This window comes from Myxine glutinosa, unplaced genomic scaffold (genome assembly GCF_964187855.1).
Source record: "Myxine glutinosa unplaced genomic scaffold, kmMyxGlut1.1 SCAFFOLD_1626, whole genome shotgun sequence".
NCBI classification, from domain to species: domain Eukaryota; kingdom Metazoa; phylum Chordata; class Myxini; order Myxiniformes; family Myxinidae; genus Myxine; species Myxine glutinosa.
In genome coordinates, this window is record NW_027617721.1 from 19,394 (window position 1) to 42,537 (window position 23,144).

At 47.1% G+C, this 23,144-nt stretch overlaps 1 protein-coding gene across 1 annotated transcript in view; it reads left to right on the forward strand.

Moving 5' to 3' along the window:
* LOC137426509 (Golgi resident protein GCP60) overlaps positions 1-23,144 on the forward strand; it is a 44,455-nt gene that overhangs the window by 16,805 nt on the left and 4,506 nt on the right. Inside the window, exons 2-3 of the mRNA XM_078769176.1 lie at positions 9,240-9,441; positions 15,579-15,636. Of these exons, the coding sequence (XP_078625302.1) occupies positions 9,240-9,441; positions 15,579-15,636 (260 nt within the window). The remainder of the gene's footprint in view (positions 1-9,239; positions 9,442-15,578; positions 15,637-23,144) is intronic.

Below are 23,144 nucleotides of genomic sequence, written 5' to 3' on the forward strand. Positions count from 1 at the left end.
AGCAAAAGGAGGGAGAAGGAGAAGTGATAGTCAGGGGTTAAATGCTGTGGGTTGAATGTTGAATGCAGTGTTGAACAGGTGGGTCTTTAGTGATGTTTTGAATGTGGTGAGTGAGGAGGAGTCTCTGATGGTGTGGGGTAGTGAGTTCCAGAGGGTGGGAGCAGCGATGGAGAAGGCCCTGTTCCCCCAGGATCTGAATTTGGTCTGGATGGGGGGGGGGGGGGGGGGGGGTCAGGAGGTTGGTACCAGCAGAGCGGAGGTTGCGGGTGGGAGTGTGTCTGGAGAGGAGGTCAGCCAGGTAGGATGGGGCCAGGTTATGGAGGGCTTTGTATGTCAAGAGGATTTTGTACTGGATTCTCTGGGGGATGGGGAGCCAGTGAAGCTTGTAAAGGACGGGGGTGATGTGGTCACGGGTCCGGGAATGGGTGAGTAGACGGGCAGCGGAGTTCTGAATGTATTGGAGTTTATTGGTGATTTTTGAGGGTGAACCATAGAGGAGGCTGTTGCAGTAGTCCAGACGGGAGGTGATGAAGGCGTGGATGAGGGTTTCTGCAGCCGTGAAGGAGAGGGATGAGCGGAGACGGGCGATGTTTTTCAGGTGAAAGAAGGCTGTCTTTGTGATCTGTTTAGTGTATTTGTCGAAGGAGAGGGTTTGGTCAAAGATGACGCCAAGACTCCGGATGTGAGGGGAGGTGGATACTGGGAAACCGTCGATGTTGAGGGCAAAGTTACGGGTGGATTTTGTGAGCGTTTTTGGGCCAATGATGATTATTTCAGATTTATCACAGTTAAGCTCGAGGAAGCTCATTTGAAGCCAGGATTTTATTTCAGTGATGCAGTTTGTCAGGATAGAGTGGGTGTCGGTGATGGACTTGGTGGAGATGCAGCACATTGAGCTCTTCCCACTTATCGATTGTGCTTCTGTTTGCTGAGAGTGGAGGGAAATTTCGTTATTTTGTTTGTTCTCTTCACATCTATTTATCCCTTGACAAATGGGGCATTTTACCTGTCTCCAAGAAACAGTGTCCCCATCACCCCCACCTCCTCTTCCATTGCTCTCTGGGGTTGCAGGTTACATTTTGGAGTTTTTTGTTATCTTAATTGTCCTGGGTGTTTTCTTCACCCCTTATTAAAAAAAAGACAGTTTGATCACTCCAAGTGGGTAAAAAGGGTCGTGGAGGTGTTTTCAGTGTTTCAAGTGGTCATGACTCCTCAAATGTTATAATAATCCTATTTTTACCCACTGTAAACAAACAAACAAATGGCTATAGGCCATTTAAGCTGTCATCCATAATGATAATCCACATCCCAGCACTCTCTTGTTAGGCAGAGAGTGCTAATTCCCAAGCAGGTAATTGGTTGAGTGCCCGAGCATACAAACGCCTACTTCCCTTGATAATACCATGGGATCTTTTGCATCCACAGGACCACAACACGAAAGCAGGTGGAACCACCGCTTTTCCAATCCCCCACTCACTCCCAGTCCCTTCCCCCTCTTCCCCAATCCCACCCCACTTTGCCAATCCCCCACTCACCCCCAGTCCCTTCCCCCTCTTCCCCAATCCCACCCCACTTTGCCAATCCCCCACTCACCCCCAGTCCCTTCCCCCTCTTCCCCAATCCCACCCCACTTTGCCAATCCCCCACTCACCCCCAGTCCCTTCCCCCTCTTCCCCAATCCCACCCCACTTTGCCAATCCCCCACTCATCCCCATTCCCTTCCCCCTCTTTCCCAATCCCACCCCACTTTGCCAATCCCCCACTCACCCCCAGTCCCTTCCCCCTCTTCCCCAATCCCACCCCACTTTGCCAATCCCCCACTCACCCCCAGTCTCTTCCCCCTCTTCCCCAATCCCACCCCACTTTGCCAATCCCCCACTCACCCCCAGTCCCTTCCCCCTCTTCCCCAATCCCACCCCACTTTGCCAATCCCCCACTCACCCCCAGTCCCTTCCCCCTCTTCCCCAATCCCACCCCACTTTGCCAATCCCCCACTCACCCCCAGTCCCTTCCCCCTCTTTCCCAATCCCACCCCACCTCAATTCGACGACGGAATGGGAGGGATTAGAAATTCAATACAGAACTACACACAATGAGGTAAAAAGTAATCTAAAGAAACTTAAGGTGCTTCATGACAGATCCAATCACTGCCGGGAAAGGGAAACGAAAAACACGTGGACGTTATCCTGTTGTGGAGCCGAATATGGTGAGCAGTCTAACAGGTAGGTGATGTAGCAGGCGTTGGGACAGGATGAGGAACAGACGAACAGGCGACAATTATGGACGACGAAGCACGAACAGGTAGCGAGCACAGGAAACGCACAGCAGGCAATGGGGCACTTCTCCTCAGGTGAACGACTTCTCCTCAGGTGAGGAATTCTCGTCAGGTGAGGGACTTCTCCTCAGGTGAGGCAATTCTTCTCAGGTGAGGTAACTTGCCTCACTCCTTCTCTGGCTCGATGCCAATTCTCCCCAATGCGCACCGAACCCCAGAGACTCTTTAGCTCCTCTACTTTCTCTCCGGACAACACTCCGGCACTCCCCCCTCCAAGGCGTTCATAACTCTGCCCCCCCTTGGGGAGACGAAACTCCTCCCTTCTTTCTCCAAGCCACGCCCAGTTCCCACCCAGGGGATTTCACAGGCTTACTTCACTTTAAAACCATAGGTATTTAATACACGGTGTTCCAGAAAGACCTGGACAACTTTGGCTGTTAATATATTTAGTACGACAAATTATACAACGACACCCCTTGTTTTATATGATACAGAAACTCAAAGTTTTCTTTATTTTCAGGTCTGGTGGTATCGTTTAAAAGAAAATGGCGACTCCACAGGAGAAAGCTCAGTGCGTTGCATGGTTCATCGAGACGAGATCCGACATACAAGTTCAGCGTAATTTCCAACCAAAGGAATGGAAGGAACCCACCATTGCAGACTAGTATCAAAGAGTGGTACAAGAGGTTTAAGGAGACTGGAAGTTTGTAAGAAACACAAAAGTACCGGTCGACCAAGCACAAGTGCAGCAGACGTTGAACAAGTCCGTGAATCATTTCAACAAAGTCCCAGAAAATCAATCCGACGAGCATCCAGAGAACTGGGACTACCAACCACCACTGTACACAGGATTTTGTATAAAAGATTGAAGCTTTATGTCTACAAGGTACAGATTCTGCAAAAACCCAAACCAAATGAAGGACCAAATACTAGGTGTTTGCCTTGGAAATGCTCAGCCCCATAGAGGATGATGAAGATTACCTGAAAAAGGTCATGTTCACAGACAAAGCTTGGGCCCATGTATCGGGGAAGATCAACCAGCACAGTGAGGATCTGGGGCTCTGAAAACTCCAATGTGGTCATTGATCACATACACGACAGTCCAAAGGTGAATGTGTGGTGTGGCCTTCTCCATGAACGCTTGGTGGGTCTGTTTTTCTTTGCGAAGGATACAGTGACTTCAACAATTTACATGAACATGTTGGAAGGATTCGCCTTCCTACAGATTGAAGACCTGCAACCCGATATCATTTTTCAACAGGACGGCGCCCCCCTCGAGCCGTCGTGAATGAAAAAAATCCAGTTCGCTGGATTGGCCGAGACGGACCAACCGCCTGCACCCATGATCATCAGACATAAGCCCCACAGAGAAACATAAAGGGGGTTTATCAAAGACGTTGTCAACAACACCAAGGTGGCAAACCTGCAGGATCTTCGTTCTCGGATCACAGCTGGATGCGCACAGGTGGACGCAATCATGCGGAGGCGAACATGGCAAGAACTTGAGTACCACCTTGATGTCCTGCATGTGACAAACGGAGCTCACACTGAAGTGTATTGATGGTGCGCACAAATTGTTATGAGTTTCTGTATCATATAAACCAAAAGGGATCGTTGTATAATTTGTGGTTCTAAATATATTAACAGCCAAATTTGTTCAGGTCTTTTTGGAACTCCCTGTACAACACACCACCCTCCGTATGGTGCACGTTTAAACAGACAAACCTTGGGCTAACGTGTCCCTGCTTCTTACATCGAGATTGGTTAACTACTCGTACACGGACCATACTGCTCTATACATTTCTAACTGCACCAAGGTAATCTCTATTCTCTCCCTCTCCCACCCACCCCCAACAAGCGTAACCTAATAGTTTTACATAATAACAGCAATTGGCATTTACTTGGAGTTACGACTACTACTACCACCACCACCCCTACTACCACCACTACCAACACCACCACTACCTCCACCACCCCTACCACCACCACCACCACCACCACTACTATTACCACCATTACTACCACTACTACTACTACCACTGCCACCACCACCACCACTACTACCACCACCACTACTACTACCACCACCACCACCACCACCATTACTACAACTACTATTACAACCACTACCACCTCTACCACTACCACGACTACCACCACTACTACCATCACCACTACTACCACCACCACCACCACTACTACCACTGCTGCCACCACTACCACCACCACCACCATTAGTAGAACTACTACTGTGAATACTTCTTTAACGGCCCCGATTATATTCACCTTCTTGTGGGGTCAGACAGCGAGCGTTTTTGCTCCAAGTTTTTCATGAATCGGTTGGCCAAGCCCAAGGTGTGACGTTCAACCGCAGGTGTTGGGATTTGTAAGACAGTTTAAAGGCAAGTGGACATGTAGTCCAAGCCATTTAGCCCAAATATGGGGCCAGATAGGAAAAAACTGCAACACTACATATCAGTGCGAAATTGTATGCAGTAATATATACCAGATAACATATCAAAAGTCTAAAGCTCTAAAAATATGGGGTGTCTGTCAAAATCACTGGTACATGGACCCCCCTTTTCATCCTTTTGCGGTACGATTTGTTCACATTTTGCGATACATTCCGAGCACATGGTATATAATTATACTTTTAATATCAGGAATTACAGCATGTTACAGCCCCAGTACGGCCCGTACGGAACAAAAAAATAAGCACGTCAACAAAATTCCCAATAGCTAAATACTGATCACTGATATGCAAATACATGAATCACTTGTCATGACTGTTTCAGAATTATGGCACATTTTGTTGATTAAAATCACAAACTCATAATAAAATCACATATAGAGAAACTAATAATACTGACTCATAAAATACTGTCGGAAGTCAAGGATTCGCTTAAAAGTAAAAAAAATGTCCACAATTAACTAATTCAGCTGCATGTAATAGTCTATAACAACAGTCCACTACCTAATCATCATTTTCCTCGTCATCGTCGTCACTGAAACTGTCCAGGACGGAGTTGGTGCAGCCAGATCCACGGCACTGACCACAAGCAGGAGAACACTCCAAGTTGTTCTTGCGGCATGTACACCGTGCGGAACCACAATCGGTCGAACAGTTGCACCGGATAACATTCAACAAATCCTGAGGTGCTGGAGGGAGGTCGGTCATAACAGGAACAAGATTGCCGTCGCTCGTTCTCCAGCCCCAATCCACTGGTTGTAGGCTGTTGTTTCCTTTCCACTGCTGTATTTGCAGATACACCCGTCTGCTGTGATATCTCGCTGCAGCAGATGTGGGCGGTAAGGTCTGTGGGAGTATCTTCGAAGTCTTGACTGCGACCTGTTCACAAAACCGCTTGTACCTGAGGGAATCCAAACTTTCATCAGGTTTACCCTTGTAGAGACACACGAGTGCTATCTCTCCTGCAGCCTCGACCACATCTGGTGATGCATCCTCAGCCAAGAACTGTTGGGATTGAGTTTGGAAGAGTGTGCTCATCATGAATTTCTTCAGTGACGCTCCTTTGCCAAGGCCGTACAGTCGAGACGTCGTGTCACATCCCAATACTGCGTGTATGAATAGGATGCTTTCACACACAGCTGCACCTAGCTGACGTTTCATGGACTTCACATTCCAGATGTGGTTTGGTTTTGTAGTGGATTTTGCCTGACTATACATAAACAAGTCGTGTGCTTCTAGGTTTGCGTAGAAGCAGAGTAGGACGATCAGATCTGTGTCTTCTCCTATAAGGGCTGTGTTCCTCATGTTCGCCGAACTGACTGCGGTCTGGACGATTAGCAGGTCAGCATCTTCCTGGGAATGATGGGTCTGGCATCCAGAAAGCCGGAGCTATCTGCTCAACATGTTGATGAAGTTCTGTTTGTTGTTGAGGTTTCCCAGGAAGATGTCTTTCTTCATGGTCAACTTCATGTCATCAGTGAAAGTCACTTCTGGTCCACCTCTACCTGCTGCTCGCCTCTGGTGGGTCATGTGCTTGGTTGATTGACCAAGATATCCATCAAATATTACGATGGCCTTTCCGTACTTTCTTGTAACATAGACACAGTGGAGCATGCAGATCTCTCGATATGTTGGTGAACCACGTGGCCATGGTATACGGTGCAGCAGACTTCCACCATCCAAGACATACTGGATTTCGCTGATTGACTCTATGGTACCTGGTTCAAGTTTAGACCAGATAGCATCTCCGAGTACGGACTTCTGGGCTTCACGTAGCATCAGCTTTTCATCAAACAGCGCAGGTGGATGAGGGCATAACTCAAAGCGAAACATCTCTTCCTTATCTTCAGCAGATTTTGAGATGATGATGAGACGCTGGAATAGCAGTTCTGGGTCTATCTGTACCTGGTCTTTACCAACTCGCACAGATGATCTGGCCTTCAGAAATGTGGTGGCTTGGTCTTTGCGCTTGAACGTGTAGTGGACAACTGACTGATTTGTCATGGAGTGCATGATCTTGTCTCCAATGAGCTTGGCATTGTCGACATCAACCTTACTGCCAGCGTTGACACCAGTCATTATGTTCCTGAGGGATGGATGACACTTGAAAGGATTTCTGTCAACTAGTGCGACCTGTAGTGTACTTGTATCTTGCATGTCGCGATGCTGCCTGGTTTTGCCCATCTCTTTGTTCTGTTCACCTGTGCTGTACTTCACTCCAGTGAGCTCTTGCATCGATCTGTTCGTCTCCGAACAAGCCGGCATGGACAAAAGCCACGTTAACCGTTGTTGCTCTGTCATTCCTCTTCCTCTTGTTAACCCCCCGCTGGTCTTCATACTTCTCATGAGTACTTGCTCAATCATCAGGTCTGAGGAAATTCCAGCCCAAGCTCTACTACTTCTTCGGGCGACATGGAAGCCCTGAGTAAACTTACGGTGCACATCTGGATAGTCCTGTTCTAAGCTGTGCATTATTTGCAGGTAAATCCTGGCAGACTTAGCATAGAGTGAATGACCTGAGGCTGCTACATATGGTAACATATCAGATACAGCTTCGAGGTGCAGGGACCAGTTTCCCATACGCTCGGCTTTGATGAATTTTCTTAAGATCTTCACCATATCCATATACTGTAACCACAGTTTCGCTGTTCGGTCTTTGGTCAACGATTCTGTCTGTGTTTGAAAGACTTTGCTGATCTTGTCAAGGATTGGATCACTTGCTACATCGTTGGAAGATCGTGTGCCTTTCATCAACGCATCATACAGGGTCCTTGCTTTACTCACATCTGGATGAATCACATCATCATCGGCCAAGCCACTCATTGCATCTTCATCCCGAACTGGCAAGTCTTCTGCAGTTCTGTATTGTGTTCCTCCAAGAGGATCAGACAGGAGGAGTGCATTCAGGACAGCATCCAGGAGGATGTGTGCCCGTACAGCCCTGGAAATTGCTTTTCCTGTTAGGATGTGATCCACTGCATTTGGTGCGTATATGAGTTCTAGCAGCTCCTTCAACCCAGAACCACCCATGAGGTGCCCTATGCTGCCAAGGAAGCTCATTTCCATATGAAAGGCACCTAGCCTTACCACAATACGTCGCATGGGGCTTCCATCAGGCTCCGAGAGAATGATCGACAATGCCTTCCACCATAGTGGCTGATCAAAGGTGATGATGGTAGGTACATCATGTTGTTTAGCATGTTGCGCAATGTAGTTGAGAGTGGAGTAGATGCATGTAGTGTCGCTCGAGCTCAAATCAATCATTGGGAGAAACAGGACAGTGTGTGTATCTCTGATACTCTGTGCTACCTTTATTGGATTGCAGTATACACGTCGGCATTCTTGATGAACAACTTGACCTGGAACAGTCTGTATTGGGTCACTGCGCTGGTCACTAACAACATTAATAGTCCGACTTCCCTTTTCACGAAGTGTCACTACTGGATTATCGTTGTTGGTGGATTCATTGCAGAACACACACGAATTGGCCGCCATTCTTCAGGGTTGGATTACCTGCAAATATAGAAAAGTTGAATATACTATTACTGTATGTTATTGCCAATAGACCTAAACATACTAAATACATGTCATTGATGGGATTAAAAACTAAGATATATATGGTTCACAAGCAAATAATGATGTACCGTCGCTTGCTGTGGAGTGAGCAGTCTTTGTAAAACGGGGTGTGGTTAAATAAGACACTAAAACAGTAAAAACTTCACTTATATATACAATATTGTACAGTATGATATCCTTTATTTATTATATCGTGCTAGTGATTAGGTCCAGTGTATAAAATAAGCAATAGAAGTTCAGAGAGTGACAATAATCATAGCATGCGGCATATGTACGTCTTTTAACATGGGGCTAAATGGAGAAAACTTGATTGCATTATTTGAGAGTCACCCCATATTTTTAGACCTTTATACTTTTAGTATGTTATAAAGGTACCTTGAGGGTAATCAATACTAATGAGATCGGTAGTGTTGCAGTTTTTTCCCCGTCAAATGCTAAATGGCTTGGACTAATGTGTCTCGGCTATCCTGCCAAGCCTTTCCGTTTATACGAAGGTGCGTTGAATTAATGTGGAGCTTCAGATGATGAAACCAATGTGAAATCAATTGAGTGATGTTGACTTACCTGATCACATGTGCCATTACCTCTCAGCTGTCAGCTTTATGGCTCGTGGCCATCTTTCTTTTCTCATAAACGAATAGTATCGCAGGCCAGGAAAATTCCAAATCCTTTTAATGTCTATTTGTACATCCAATAATTACATTTCATCTCCATTTTTGAAATGTAAGCTTCGTGGACATGGCTTTGACATGTGACAAACATCGACGAACAGCTGACTTATCTGGTTCTTACTTACCGGTGGCCCCTCCGCAAGGTTATCGACCATCATTAGCTTGTTATGGAGTTATTGAGTTCCTGATGATCGGTTGTCGCTCTGTTGTCCCCTCGCATGCCATTGTCCGTTCCGTTTCTCCGCAGACAATGTCGGAGGTGCGTTCCCTGCAAGCGCAGCCGACAGACAGAAACTCCAGGCAGCAAGCGAGCGTGCCGAAGCGTTCAGCGACGACGTTTCGGGGGCACATTCGGGCAATGATCCCCGGGCACACTTCGTGCAACTGCTGCTCGCTCACTGCCCTCTGTTTGCCTCCCACCTGAGCACGCAGCATGGCAGAGGGAACAGGTGAGTCACTGGAGAGTTGAACAGGATTGCACGATAGCATTCATTCATCTGTTTAAACTGTGCCTCTTTTGTATCTGAAAAACATCGATCTGTATTGTTCATTTGGGAAAAGGACAAGGACCAAGGACGCAAGGAGACGCAGGTTGCAGCCACAATAAGAAACGAGAAAGAGCAATCGGAGATTGGAGACCTTCGCCAGGACGTGTTTTTAGTGGTTTTTAAGGCTTTGGTGTAAAAACAAATATGGCGGCCGAACCACGTGAGATATGACATCATTTTTTCCCTCAACATTTATCCTGAGATCACGCTCAAGAAATTTCATCTTGATCAGATGAAGTTTTGTACTTGTTGAATTATGACGTCATAATGGAGGTACCTATGACATCATCATTAACATATTTTTATTCCCCATGGAGAGTTCTTTACGATGAGCCGTGTCTCAATTTTTTCTATTCAGCGCATTCGGAGATATAGAGGTGCAATTTTTTTCGTTTTTTCCAAGATGGCGGCCGAACCACGTGACCGATGACGTCATAATTATCATTAAAAATTTATACAGGTGGAGGTGCACCTATGGTGAAAATTTCCTGTCAATTGGATCAACGGTTACAGAGAAAATCATATTTATTCTGTGCGGACAAACAGACAGACAAACAAACAAACGGACTAAAATGCAATACCCCATCCAAAAACTCGTTCTGCAGTGCATTCAGAAAGTATTCAGACCCCTTCACTTTTTTCACATTTTGTTATGTTGCAGCCTTCTGCTGAAATCGTTTAAATTCATTTTTTCCCTCATCGATCTGCACTCAATACCCCATAATGACAAAGAGAAAACAGGATTTTAGAAAGTTTTGCAAATTTATTAAAAAGAAAAAACTGAAATATCACATTGACATAAGTATTCAGACCCTTTGCTATGACACTTGAATTTTAGCTCAGGTGCCTCCAATTTCTCTTGATCATCTTTGAGATGTTTCTACACCTTGATTGGAGTCCACCTGTGGTAAATTCAATTGATTGGACATGATTTGGAAAGGTACACACCTGTCTATATAAGGTCTCACAGCTGACAATGCATATCAGAGCAAAAACCAAGCCATGAGGTCGAAGGAACTGCCCGCGGCTGTCCACCGACTCAGAGACAGGATTGTGTCGAGGCACAGATCTGGGGAAGCCTACAAAAAAATGTCTGCTGCATTGAAGGTTCCCAAGAGCGCAGTGGCCTCCATAATTCTTAAATGGAAGAAGTTTGGAACAACCAGGACTCTTCCTTGAGCTGGCCGCCCCAAACTGAGCAATCGGGGGAGAAGGGCCTTGGTAAGAGAGGTGACCAAGAACCCGATGGTCACTCTTGGCTGAGCTCCAGAGATCCTGTGTGGAGATGGGAGAAACTTCCAGAAGGACAACCATCACTGCAACACTCCACCATCTGGGCTTTATGGCAGAGTGGCCAGACGGAAGCCTCTCCTCAGTGAAAGACACATGAAAGCCTGCTTGGAGTTTGCAAAAAAGAACCTAAAGGACTCTCAGACTGTGAGAAAGAAGATTCTGTGGTCTGATGAAACCAAGATTGAACTGTTTGGCCTCAATTCTAAGCGTCATGTCTGGAGGAAACCAGGCACTGCTCATCACCTGCCCAATACCATCCCAACGGTGAAGCATGGTGGTGGCAGCATCATGCTGTGGGGGTGTTTTTCAGCAGCAGGGACTGGGGGACTGGTCAGGGTTGAGGGAACAATGTACAGAGCAAAGTGAAGAGATATCGTTAATGAAAACCTGAAACAGAGCACTCAGGACCTCAGATTGGGCCGAAGGTTCACCTTCCAACAGGACAATGACCCTAAGCACACAGCCAAGACAATGCAGGAGTGGCTTTGGGACAACTCTGTGAAGGTCATTGAGTGGCCCAGCCAGAGCCCTGACTTGAACCCAATCGAAAATGGCTGTCCACCGACGGTCCCCATCCAACCTGACAGAGCTTGAGAGGATCTGCAGAGAAGAATGGCAGAAAATCCCCAAATCCAGGTGTGCAAAGTTTGTCGCGTCATACCCAAGAAGACTCGATGCTGTAATCGCTGCCAAAGGTGCTTCAACTAAGTATTGAGTTAAGGGTCTGAATACTTATGTGAATGTGATATTTCAGTTTTTTATTTTTTAATAAATTTGCAAAACATTCTAAAATCCTGTTTTCTCTTTGTCATTATGGGGTATTGAGTGTAGATTGATGAGGGAAAAAATGAATTTAAACGATTTCAGCCTGAGGCTGCAACATAACAAAATGTGAAAAAAGTGAAGGGGTCTGAATACTTTCTGAATGCACTCACTGTACATGTCATACGTCCCCAAATGTTGATTGCATATACAAAGCATGAGGCTTGCTCGGTGTGTTATGTTAGCATGAAGCTTGTTTGGTGTGTTATGTTAGCATGAAGCTTGCTCGGTGTGTTATGTTAGCATGAAGCTTGCTCGGTGTGTTATGTTAGCATGAAGCTTGTTTGGTGTGTTATGTTAGCATGAACCTTGTTTGGTGTGTTATGTTAGCATGAAGCTTGCTCGGTGTGTTATGTTAGCATGAAGCTTGCTCGGTGTGTTATGTTAGCATGAAGCTTGTTTGGTGTGTTATGTTAGCATGAACCTTGTTTGGTGTGTTATGTTAGCATGAAGCTTGCTCGGTGTTATGTTAGCATGAAGCTTGCTCGGTGTGTTATGTTAGCATGAAGCTTGTTTGGTGTGTTATGTTAGCATGAAGCTTGTTTGGTGTGTTATGTTAGCATGAAGCTTGTTTGGTGTGTTATGTTAGCATGAAGCTTGCTCGGTGTGTTATGTTAGCATGAAGCTTGCTCGGTGTGTTATGTTAGCATGAAGCTTGCTCGGTGTGTTATGTTAGCATGAGGCTTGTTTGGTGTGTTATGTTAGCATGAAGCTTGCTCGGTGTGTTATGTTAGCATGAAGCTTGCTCGGTGTGTTATGTTAGCATGAAGCTTGCTCGGTGTGTTATGTTAGCATGAAGCTTGCTCGGTGTGTTGTGTTAGCATGAAGCTTGCTCGGTGTGTTATGTTAGCATGAAGCTTGCTCGGTGTGTTATGTTAGCATGAAGCTTGCTCGGTGTGTTACGTTAGCATGAAGCTTGTTTGGTGTGTTATGTTAGCATGAAGCTTGTTTGGTGTGTTATGTTACCATGAAGCTTGTTTGGTGTGTTATGTTAACATGAAGCTTGCTCGGTGTGTTATGTTAGCATGAGGCTTGCTCGGTGTGTTATGTTAGCAGGAGGCTTGTTTGGTGTGTTATGTTAGCATGAAGCTTGCTCGGTGTGTTATGTTAGCATGAAGCTTGCTCGGTGTGTTATGTTAGCATGAAGCTTGCTCGGTGTGTTATGTTAGCATGAGGCTTGTTTGGTGTGTTATGTTAGCATGAAGCTTGTTTGGTGTGTTATGTTAGCATGAAGCTCGCTCGGTGTGTTATGTTAGCATGAAGCTTGTTTGGTGTGTTATGTTAGCATGAAGCTCGCTCGGTGTGTTATGTTAGCATGAAGCTTGCTCGGTGTGTTATGTCAGCATGAAGCTTGTTTGGTGTGTTATGTTAGCATGAGGCTTGTTTGGTGTGTTCTGTTAGCATGAAGCTCGCTCGGTGTGTTATGCTAGCATGAAGCTTGCTCGGTGTGTTATGTTAGCATGCAGCTCGCTCGGTGTGTTATGCTAGCATGAAGCTTGCTCGGTGTGTTATGCTAGCATGAAGCTTGCTCGGTGTGTTATGTTAGCATGCAGCTCGCTCGGTGTGTTATGCGAGCATGAAGCTTGCTCGGTGTGTTATGTTAGCATGAAGCTTGTTTGGTGTGTTATGTTAGCATGAAGCTTGCTCAGTGTGTTATGTCAGCATGAAGCTTGTTTGGTGTGTTATGTTAGCATGAAGCTTGTTTGGTGTGTTATGTTAGCATGAAGCTTGTTTGGTGTGTTATGTTAGCATGAGGCTTGTTTGATGTGTTATGTTAGCATGAAGCTTGTTTGGTGTGTTATGTTAGCATGAAGCTTGTTTGATGTGTTATGTTAACATGAAGCTTGCTCGGTGTGTTATGTCAGCATGAAGCTTGTTTGGTGTGTTATGTTAGCATGAAGCTTGTTTGGTGTGTTATGTTAGCATGAGGCTTGCTCGGTGTGTTATGTTAGCATGAAGCTTGCTCAGTGTGTTATGTCAGCATGAAGCTTGTTTGGTGTGTTCTGTTAGCATGAAGCTCGCTCGGTGTGTTATGTTAGCATGAGGCTTGCTCGGTGTGTTATGTTAGCATGAAGCTTGCTCGGTGTGTTATGTCAGCATGAAGCTTGTTTGGTGTGTTATGTTAGCATGAAGCTTGTTTGGTGTGTTATGTTAGCATGCAGCTCGCTCGGTGTGTTATGCGAGCATGAAGCTTGCTCGGTGTGTTATGTTAGCATGAAGCTTGTTTGGTGTGTTATGTTAGCATGAAGCTTGCTCGGTGTGTTATGTTAGCATGAAGCTTGTTTGGTGTGTTATGTTAGCATGAAGCTTGTTTGGTGTGTTATGTTAGCATGAGGCTTGTTTGGTGTGTTATGTTAGCATGAAGCTTGCTCAGTGTGTTATGTTAGCATGACGCTTGCTCGGTGTGTTATGTTAGCATGAAGCTTGTTTGGTGTGTTATGTTAGCATGAAGCTTGTTTGGTGTGTTATGTTCGCGTGAAGCTTGTTTGGTGTGTTATGTTAGCATGAAGCTTGTTTGATGTGTTATGTTAGCATGAAGCTTGTTTGATGTGTTATGTTAGCATGAAGCTTGTTTGGTGTGTTATGTTAGCATGAAGCTTGTTTGATGTGTTATGTTAACATGAAGCTTGCTCGGTGTGTTATGTTAGCATGAAGCTTGTTTGGTGTGTTATGTTAGCATGAAGCTTGTTTGGTGTGTTATGTTAGCACGAAGCTTGTTTGATGTGTTATGTTAGCATGAAGCTTGTTTGGTGTGTTATGTTAGCATGAAGCTTGTTTGATGTGTTATGTTAACATGAAGCTTGCTCGGTGTGTTATGTTAGCATGAAGCTTGTTTGGTGTGTTATGTTAGCATGAAGCTTGTTTGGTGTGTTATGTTAGCATGAAGCTTGTTTGGTGTGTTATGTTAGCACGAAGCTTGTTTGATGTGTTATGTTAGCACGAAGCTTGTTTGGTGTGTTATGTTAGCATGAAGCTTGTTTGGTGTGTTATGTTAGCATGAAGCTTGTTTGATGTGTTATGTTAACATGAAGCTTGCTCGGTGTGTTATGTTAGCATGAAGCTTGTTTGGTGTGTTATGTTAGCATGAAGCTTGTTTGGTGTGTTATGTTAGCATGAAGCTTGTTTGGTGTGTTATGTTAGCACGAAGCTTGTTTGATGTGTTATGTTAGCACGAAGCTTGTTTGGTGTGTTATGTTAGCATGAAGCTTGTTTGGTGTGTTATGTTAGCATGAAGCTTGTTTGGTGTGTTATGTTAGCATGAAGCTTGCTCGGTGTGTTATGTTAGCATGAAGCTTGTTTGGTGTGTTATGTTAGCATGAAGCTTGTTTGGTGTGTTATGTTAGCACGAAGCTTGTTTGATGTGTTATGTTAGCATGAAGCTTGTTTGGTGTGTTATGTTAGCATGAAGCTTGTTTGATGTGTTATGTTAACATGAAGCTTGCTCGGTGTGTTATGTTAGCATGAAGCTTGTTTGGTGTGTTATGTTAGCATGAAGCTTGTTTGGTGTGTTATGTTAGCATGAAGCTTGTTTGGTGTGTTATGTTAGGAAGCTGCTCATCCAGTCATTGGGTAAATGAACAAAGCGATTTCGTCCACACGTAAAATGAGATTTGACTTTATACAAATTGCAACAGAATTATGAAATAAAGAGTACGAACACAGGTAACTCTTTGGCTATTGAGTTCGTTCCTATGTGGATTGTTATTGCATGCCACATGGTTATCAAACCATTTATAACATTATTTGTCTTATCATGATATCATTATAATAGTGATAGTGAAGTCCATTGTCGTGATGTAGGTTTTGCCATTGTCGCCCAGGCCTAGTTTGTAATTACAATTGGTTAGGGGTAACAAAGGCCAGGATGTGGATTTGACGGTGACATGTTTCTGTGCACTTACCGGAGTTGTGTTCAATTGCAGCTACAGTGGGTTGGAGTCTCAAGGAAATGACGCCACGCCCAAGGCCTCGCTGGAGGAGGTAACCTTTTCACCCCGTTTGTACAAATCCTTGTGTTTATACCTTGTTGTCTTGTGCAGAAAGGCTCACGTTGACTTTCAAGCCGTGACGAACGGCTTCCCAGAGACTTGAGGAACCGGATCCTTTTGCTCATCCTTGCTCTTTGGTCTCGGTTCTGATGCCAGCCCTTGTGATTGGCCGATCTTGATTGCTGTGACGGAACATGTGACTAATGCCATATTCGTGCCAATCTCCACAAACTATTTGTTCATTTGAGTGTTTCTTCTCCCAGAGTGTTTGATTTTTATGCCTCCAAGGCCGAAGGCGGTGTTGTCAGAATGCCCGTCCGTCCGATATCGTTTTAAATTTTTACCAGGGTAACTTGTGAACCACTTAAGGGATTTCAACAAAACTTGCCACAAGTATGGACTGTACTGCAAAGATGAATTCAATCCGTTTTGGGTTCAACAGATCAAATGTAAATCGCCCCATGTCGTTTGAAAATATCTTTGCAGGTGTTAGGTCCGTGGTCCTCCCCAACCCGGTGTACCTCGGAGCCTCGAAAGGAGTCACGGCAGAAAGATGTGCTATTATGTGTGTGTCCCAATGACCAATGGTAGAACCACACCAAGCAATTGATACAAAACCAATTATTGTATTCAAACTCACACAATAATAACACTTAACGCAAGTAGAAGGAAACTCTCACTTGCACATCATAAACCATACAATTCCTATGATGGTACCACCAATATATTCCTGAATCAATAACTCACAGTACTCCAACGTGAGTGACGTGTCACATCCCCCAAAGTCACTGTGTCACGACACCAGGCCAAGGTCGATCCCCGCTCCGGTGATCACAATAAAAGGTCGTACTGAGACCTGAACCCAGGACGGTCGACAGTTAAAGCTGCAGAAGAGCCGCTTGATGAGAGATCGGGCCAAAGTCGATCCCCGCTCCGGTGATCACAATAAAAGGTCGTACTGAGACCTGAACCCAGGACGGTCGACAGTTAAAGCTGCAGAAGAGCCGCTTGATGAGAGATCGGGCCAAAGTCGATCCCCGCTCCGGTGATCACAATAAAAGGTCGTACTGAGACCTGAACCCAGGACGGTCGACAGTTAAAGCTGCAGAAGAGCCGCTTGATGAGAGATCGGGCCAAAGTCAATCCCCGCTCCGGTGATCACAATAAAAGGTCGTACTGAGACCTGAACCCAGGTCGGTCGACAGTTAAAGCTGCAGAAGAGCCGCTTGATGAGAGGTCGAGCCGAAGTTGGTCCGGTAATGGTTCACCCAAAAGGTGAATGGAAACTCACACCTTCCGTTCACCCAACAATGAAGCCGACATGAACAATCGGCAGTTCCCACGCTGAGGTCGCTCCGGGAAAATCCACGACACACACGTGGAAGCGGGCGAATGGCTTGTGTGAGGTGAAATGGCGGACCGGCCAATAATGGAGGCGTCAGCTTGCTCTCCACCGATGATTCACTCTCGAAACCAAAACCCGTCATGCAGGTTTATTTGCAACAGCAATAACGACTCTGTCACGGGAATCCCTGTCACGGGAATCCCTTTCCCAGGGAAACCAACATTCGCTCGCGACCAATGTCTACAAGGTCCGCTCGCGACCAATGTCCACAAGGTCCGCTCGCCACCACGAAGCAGATAGGCCTTTCTTCTCCGATCTCTCTCGATCCTATCGCCCGTCTCCTCCTCTTCTTCTTCACCCATTTCGTTTTTCTTCTGAAACACTATTTTTACCTTTGAAGACAGTTATCTCCATTTCACACCGAAACCGTAACAATAATAGTACATGAAACTAAAAATGCTTGAAGTAGATGAAAACCACAAAGACGGAAGTGACGAATCCGTAACACAGGCCATAACTTGAGTTGGAAGTATCTATGTGTCTCTTTCTCTCATACGTGAACCTTTAATTTTTCATGTTAACTTTGTGATCAAATGTAACAGTGGGTTGACGTGCATCGATACATTCGCGTCAAATTATATTTTCTAGTTATTGCTGACCTGACGTTGGACCTGAGCCTTACCTGCTGCGCTACTTTACTACTTGATGTTGACTTCATTTCTGAATCTGGATCGTCCCGACTACAGCGAGTATTTTTGGGGAGCTCGGCTATGTTGTACGATATTGGGAATTCAAAAGTACGGTGGATGGTTTTGCAAACCCCAAGTTAACGATTCGTCACATTCAGCGATGTTCAGAAGGGGAATTCTGAAGCTCTAGGGACGAGATACTGTTCGTCTTTGACACGCTACCTCACTTTGGTGCATTTTCTTCATTTATCCTTTAAAATATCGATAAATGCAAAGTGGAAGTTTGCTCTTTCAGTCACGTTTTGATCGTTTCAGTCAGTGGAGTTCCTCGTCGTTGGAAAACCGGTGGCCAGGAATCCAAATATTTGTCGGAACAGATACGTCACTGGAGGCCAGGTCTGGACACGATCAGGATCATGATTGTCTGTGGGGGTGGTAAAGGCCTGTCGTAAATATCGCATTCGGCTTGTGTAATATTTCCCTGGGGTTGTGGGTTTATCGGCGTATAATCAATCAGCAGGATTATCCTTCGCATCCCAGAAAATGGAGTTTATGGTCTCGCCAGCTGAGGATTGGATGCACATTTTCCTGTGTGATGTTGATCCCTTGTGCTTCCATCGCACGGATTCCAATTCGGTTTCAGGATCCTGATGGTGAAGCCATGTTTTGTCACCGGTTACCAGACGAGTGTTGACATCGGCTGAATCCACATTGAATGGTTGGAACATGCCGGCGGATATTGTTGTCGCTCGTGAGTGCTGCCGTTTCTGGATGAGACTTCGGACATGCCCGAGTGATTGCGGTGAAAATGTCTCCTTGAGAAATTCCAAGTTCTAGGGATATTCAGGTGATTTTAACACAGCGTTCCTGCATCATTAATGCCTCAACCTGGGCGACAGCTTGTGTCGGAAACATCTACCTGCCACCTTGATGGGTCATCTTTGAGGGCCATCAATTTACCTTTAAAGCCAGCCACCCATTTGGATAATGTTGTTGTTGTTGTTGTTGTTGATGTATAGCCCCAGACAGTTCTGTTAAACAAGCCTGCGGCATGAAGACAGCCGATTGATCTTGCAGGAGCGACCCAGAGATCCACCACAGCCAGGGTGGTGTACCCCCGCCTTCACAAAATGAGCGCTGAGGGAGAGAGACAGACAGACAGACAGACAGAGACAGAGACATACAGAGAGAGATACAGAGACAGAGACAGAGAGAGAGAGAGACAGAGAGACACACAGACAGAGAGAGATACAGAGAGAGAGACAGAGACAGAGATACAGAGAGAGACAGAGACAGACAGACAGAGAGACAGACAGAGACAGACAGACAGACAGAGACAGACAGACAGACAGACAGAGAGACAGACAGACAGAGAGAGACAGAGACAGACAGAGAGAGAGACAGACAGAGAGAGAGACAGACAGAGAGAGATACAGAGAGAGATACAGACAGAGACAGAGACAGACACAGAGAGAGAGAGATACAGAGAGAGACAGAGACAGAGACAGAGAGAGATACAGAGAGAGACAGAGACAGAGAGAGACAGAGAGAGACAGAGAGAGACAGAGAGAGATACAGAGAGAGATACAGAGAGAGATACAGAGAGAGATACAGAGAGAGATACAGAGAGAAATACAGAGAGAGACAGAGACAGACACACAGAGAGACAGACAGACAGAGAGACAGAGAGACAGACAGAGACAGAGACAGACAGACAGAGAGAGACAGACAGACAGAGAGACAGACAGACAGAGAGAGACAGAGACAGAGAGAGATACAGAGAGAGACAGAGACAGACAGACAGACAGAGATACAGAGAGAGACAGAGACAGACAGAGAGAGACAGAGACAGAGACAGAGAGAGATACAGAGACAGAGAGAGATAGAGAGAGACAGAGACAGAGAGACAGACAGACAGAGATACAGAGAGAGACAGAGACAGACAGACAGAGAGACAGACAGACAGACAGAGACAGAGAGAGACAGAGACAGACAGACAGACAGAGACAGAGAGAGACAGAGACAGACAGACAGAGAGACAGACAGATAGAGAGAGATACAGAGAGAGACAGAGAGACAAGGACAAGAGGGAAAGGACCGGTCCATGGGGACCAATCGGCTCTATGACCGTGACCGTGCTGTCCTGACGAATCCGGGCAGCAGGGAAGAATGGGAAAGATTTGGTCCCCAACTTGCGTTGTGGGTACAACCACCACGAAGAGGCGTCCCTGATAGTTGATTTGGACAATGTAGAATGTGAGGGTGCACCTTCACCATTCATGGATACCTTTGGTGCATGGATTGCATTGGAGCCGGCTCCTTTGCAAACATATTTCACGATCCCTCGATACTCATTTTCAATACGAACCAAAATCTCGTGACGTGGTCAACGTGCGGATCATTGATGGATGAGTCGCCTGTGGATGATTGTTTTATCGCTACGTCATGATTCAAACCCAGGCTGGACAGCTTAGAGACGACTGTGCGTACCTCGAGGTCTAGGCCATCCTACCAGCCCAGTAGCACATAAGTCTGAAAATGCAAGTGTATTATGAGCTCAAAATGTGGCCCTGCGTTCTACAGATAGTTTATTGTAACCGCAACAGCACCACCCACGTGAGACAGCACCACGCATGTGAGCCAGCACCACCCACGTGAGCCAGCACCACGCACGTGAGCCAGCACCAGCCACGTGAGCCAGCACCAGCCACGTGAGCCAGCACCACCCACGTCAGCCAGCACCACCCACGTGAGCCAGCACCAGCCGTGAGCCAGCACCACCCACGTGAGCCAGCACCAGCCACGTGAGCCAGCACCACCCACGTGAGGCAGCACCAGCCACGTGAGCCAGCACCAGCCACGTGAGCCAGCACCAGCCGTGAGCCAGCACCAGCCACGTGAGACAGCACCACCCACGTGAGCCAGCACCAGCCACGTGAGCCAGCACCACCCACGTGAGCCAGCACCAGCCGTGAGCCAGCACCACCCACGTGAGCCAGCACCAGCCACGTCAGCCAGCACCACCCACGTGAGCCAGCACCAGCCGTGAGCCAGCACCACCCACGTGAGCCAGCACCAGCCACGTGAGGCAGCACCACCCACGTGAGCCAGCACCAGCCACGTGAGCCAGCACCAGCCACGTGAGCCAGCACCACCCACGTGAGCCAGCACCACCCACGTGAGCCAGCACCATCCACGTGAGCCAGCACCACCCACGTGAGCCAGCACCACCCACGTCAGCCAGCACCAGCCACGTGAGCCAGCACCAGCCACGTGAGCCAGCACCACCCACGTCAGCCAGCACCAGCCACGTGAGCCAGCACCACCCACGTGAGCCAGCACCAGCCACGTGAGCCAGCACCACCCACGTGAGCCAGCACCAGCCACGTGAGCCAGCACCACCCACGTCAGCCAGCACCAGCCACGTGAGCCAGCACCAGCCACGTGAGCCAGCACCAGCCACGTGAGCCAGCACCACCCACGTGAGCCAGCACCACCCACGTGAGGCAGCACCAGCCACGTGAGGCAGCACCAGCCACGTGAGCCAGCACCACCCACGTGAGCCAGCACCAGCCACGTGAGCCAGCACCACGCACGTGAGCCAGCACCAGCCACGTGAGCCAGCACCACCCACGTCAGCCAGCACCACCCACGTCAGCCAGCACCAGCCGTGAGCCAGCACCAGCCGTGAGCCAGCACCACCCACGTGAGCCAGCACCAGCCACGTGAGCCAGCACCACCCACGTGAGCCAGCACCACCCACGTGAGCCAGCACCACCCACGTCAGCCAGCACCACCCACGTCAGCCAGCACCACCCACGTGAGCCAGCACCATCCATGTGAGCCAGCACCTTCAGTCCGGTAGTCGCGTGGGTCTTTGCTTTGCATGTGATGCATGTTGAAGCTTGTCCCTTCGATCGGCTTAATTTGCTGAATGACAATCTTTGTTGTCCTATAATTTTATTTCACAGCTGATAATGGTTTATGTGGGAGCGTCAGCAAAATACCAAATTCAGGGTTTGCTTCCCTATATTTTTTTTTATCGAGGAGGGTGGATCGGGGTGGGGCCTGGTCGGAATGGAAGTGGTTGAGTGTTTCTGCAGCTGCAGCTGTCATGGCGGCCGTTTCCATGCCCTTTCAGCATTTTGCGCACACTCTTTCATGGCCATGGCACTGTTGCTTGTCGAAGTACCTTGAACAAATCCATGTACGCTATAATGTCCGATTTGTCCCCCGATTGGGGGAAGACCCTCTCGTGTTCAGGCCGTTGGTGCTCCTATGGTTGGCAGCGAGTGCTCCGGAAGCATTGACGGATAAAGAGTGGCAATCACGTGTGTGGGAAAAGCGCACGCTCGGTCAGGGTCGCCCAGATAGCTCAGATGGCGGACCACTGGTACGGTTCAGCAGAGGGCCTGGGTTCGATTCCTGGTCTGGGCACGTAATTTCCCCACATAGATGGATTGGTTATTTATAATCCTGCTCGTTTCTCTCTCTTTCTCCTTTGTGTAACCCGCCATCATTCCCTCCGTGAGGCATCTGTCGTTTCCCTTTCATTTGTTCACCCAAAAGGCCAAGTTTTGCTGCTGTAGGCCACACCACTGGGATCTCGCACCGATCAATCGACGTTTCTCATTGAGACAATTTGTGATTCTTCCTTTCTATTAGTATATTATCTGTTTGCTGTGAAGTCTTCCTGATTTTATTCTTCACTTAGACTATTTGATCAAATTTCCTGTCTGCTAGCCTTAGTTGGTGGAAATTAAAGGCCCCTCGGTGGGGCATCAGGGGCATCCTGACCAAGTTCAAAATGCCTGCTCGACCCCACATTTCTTCATGACCAATTCTTCTCCAAAGACCTCTTTTGAAGTTCAAGTTTTGAGAGTTGGATTCTCCTCGTTCAACTCTTCATATTGATGAGTTTACTGTCTTCATGAAGTGGTGTTGAGTATTCAAAAGATCACAGGTGGGTCCAGAAGATAACCTGAAGAAGAAGAACCACCTTTTGGGGCCATTTCCCCCCGCAGAGCAGGGGTTGTCCTTTTTCGGGCACCGCTGTCCCCTTTTTGAAGCGATGTTTTATGGCCGGATGCCCTTCCTACCACCAACCCTGTTAGTCGCCTCTTGCGACACACAGGGAATTACCAGTGAACTGGTACTCAATTTGCCGACCCCGGAAGGATGACAGGCTGAGTCAACCCCCCTGGCGTTAATTCAGCAATTGAACCCAGGATCCTTGTATCCCAAGCCGGCACCCTAACAACTAAGCCAACACCAGGAATTGGTAGTTAAACCTGAGATGGTTGTAATTTATTTTGATCAGTTATGGTCACTTTACCCAAGTTCGGTGGTGGCATCGTTTGAGCATGCACTCCGAATCTCGGACGTCAGTGGTTGAAACCCTGGCTGAAGCATACTGAAGACCTCAAAAATCGTACGTGCTGCTTTATTGCTTGATATCGAGCACGG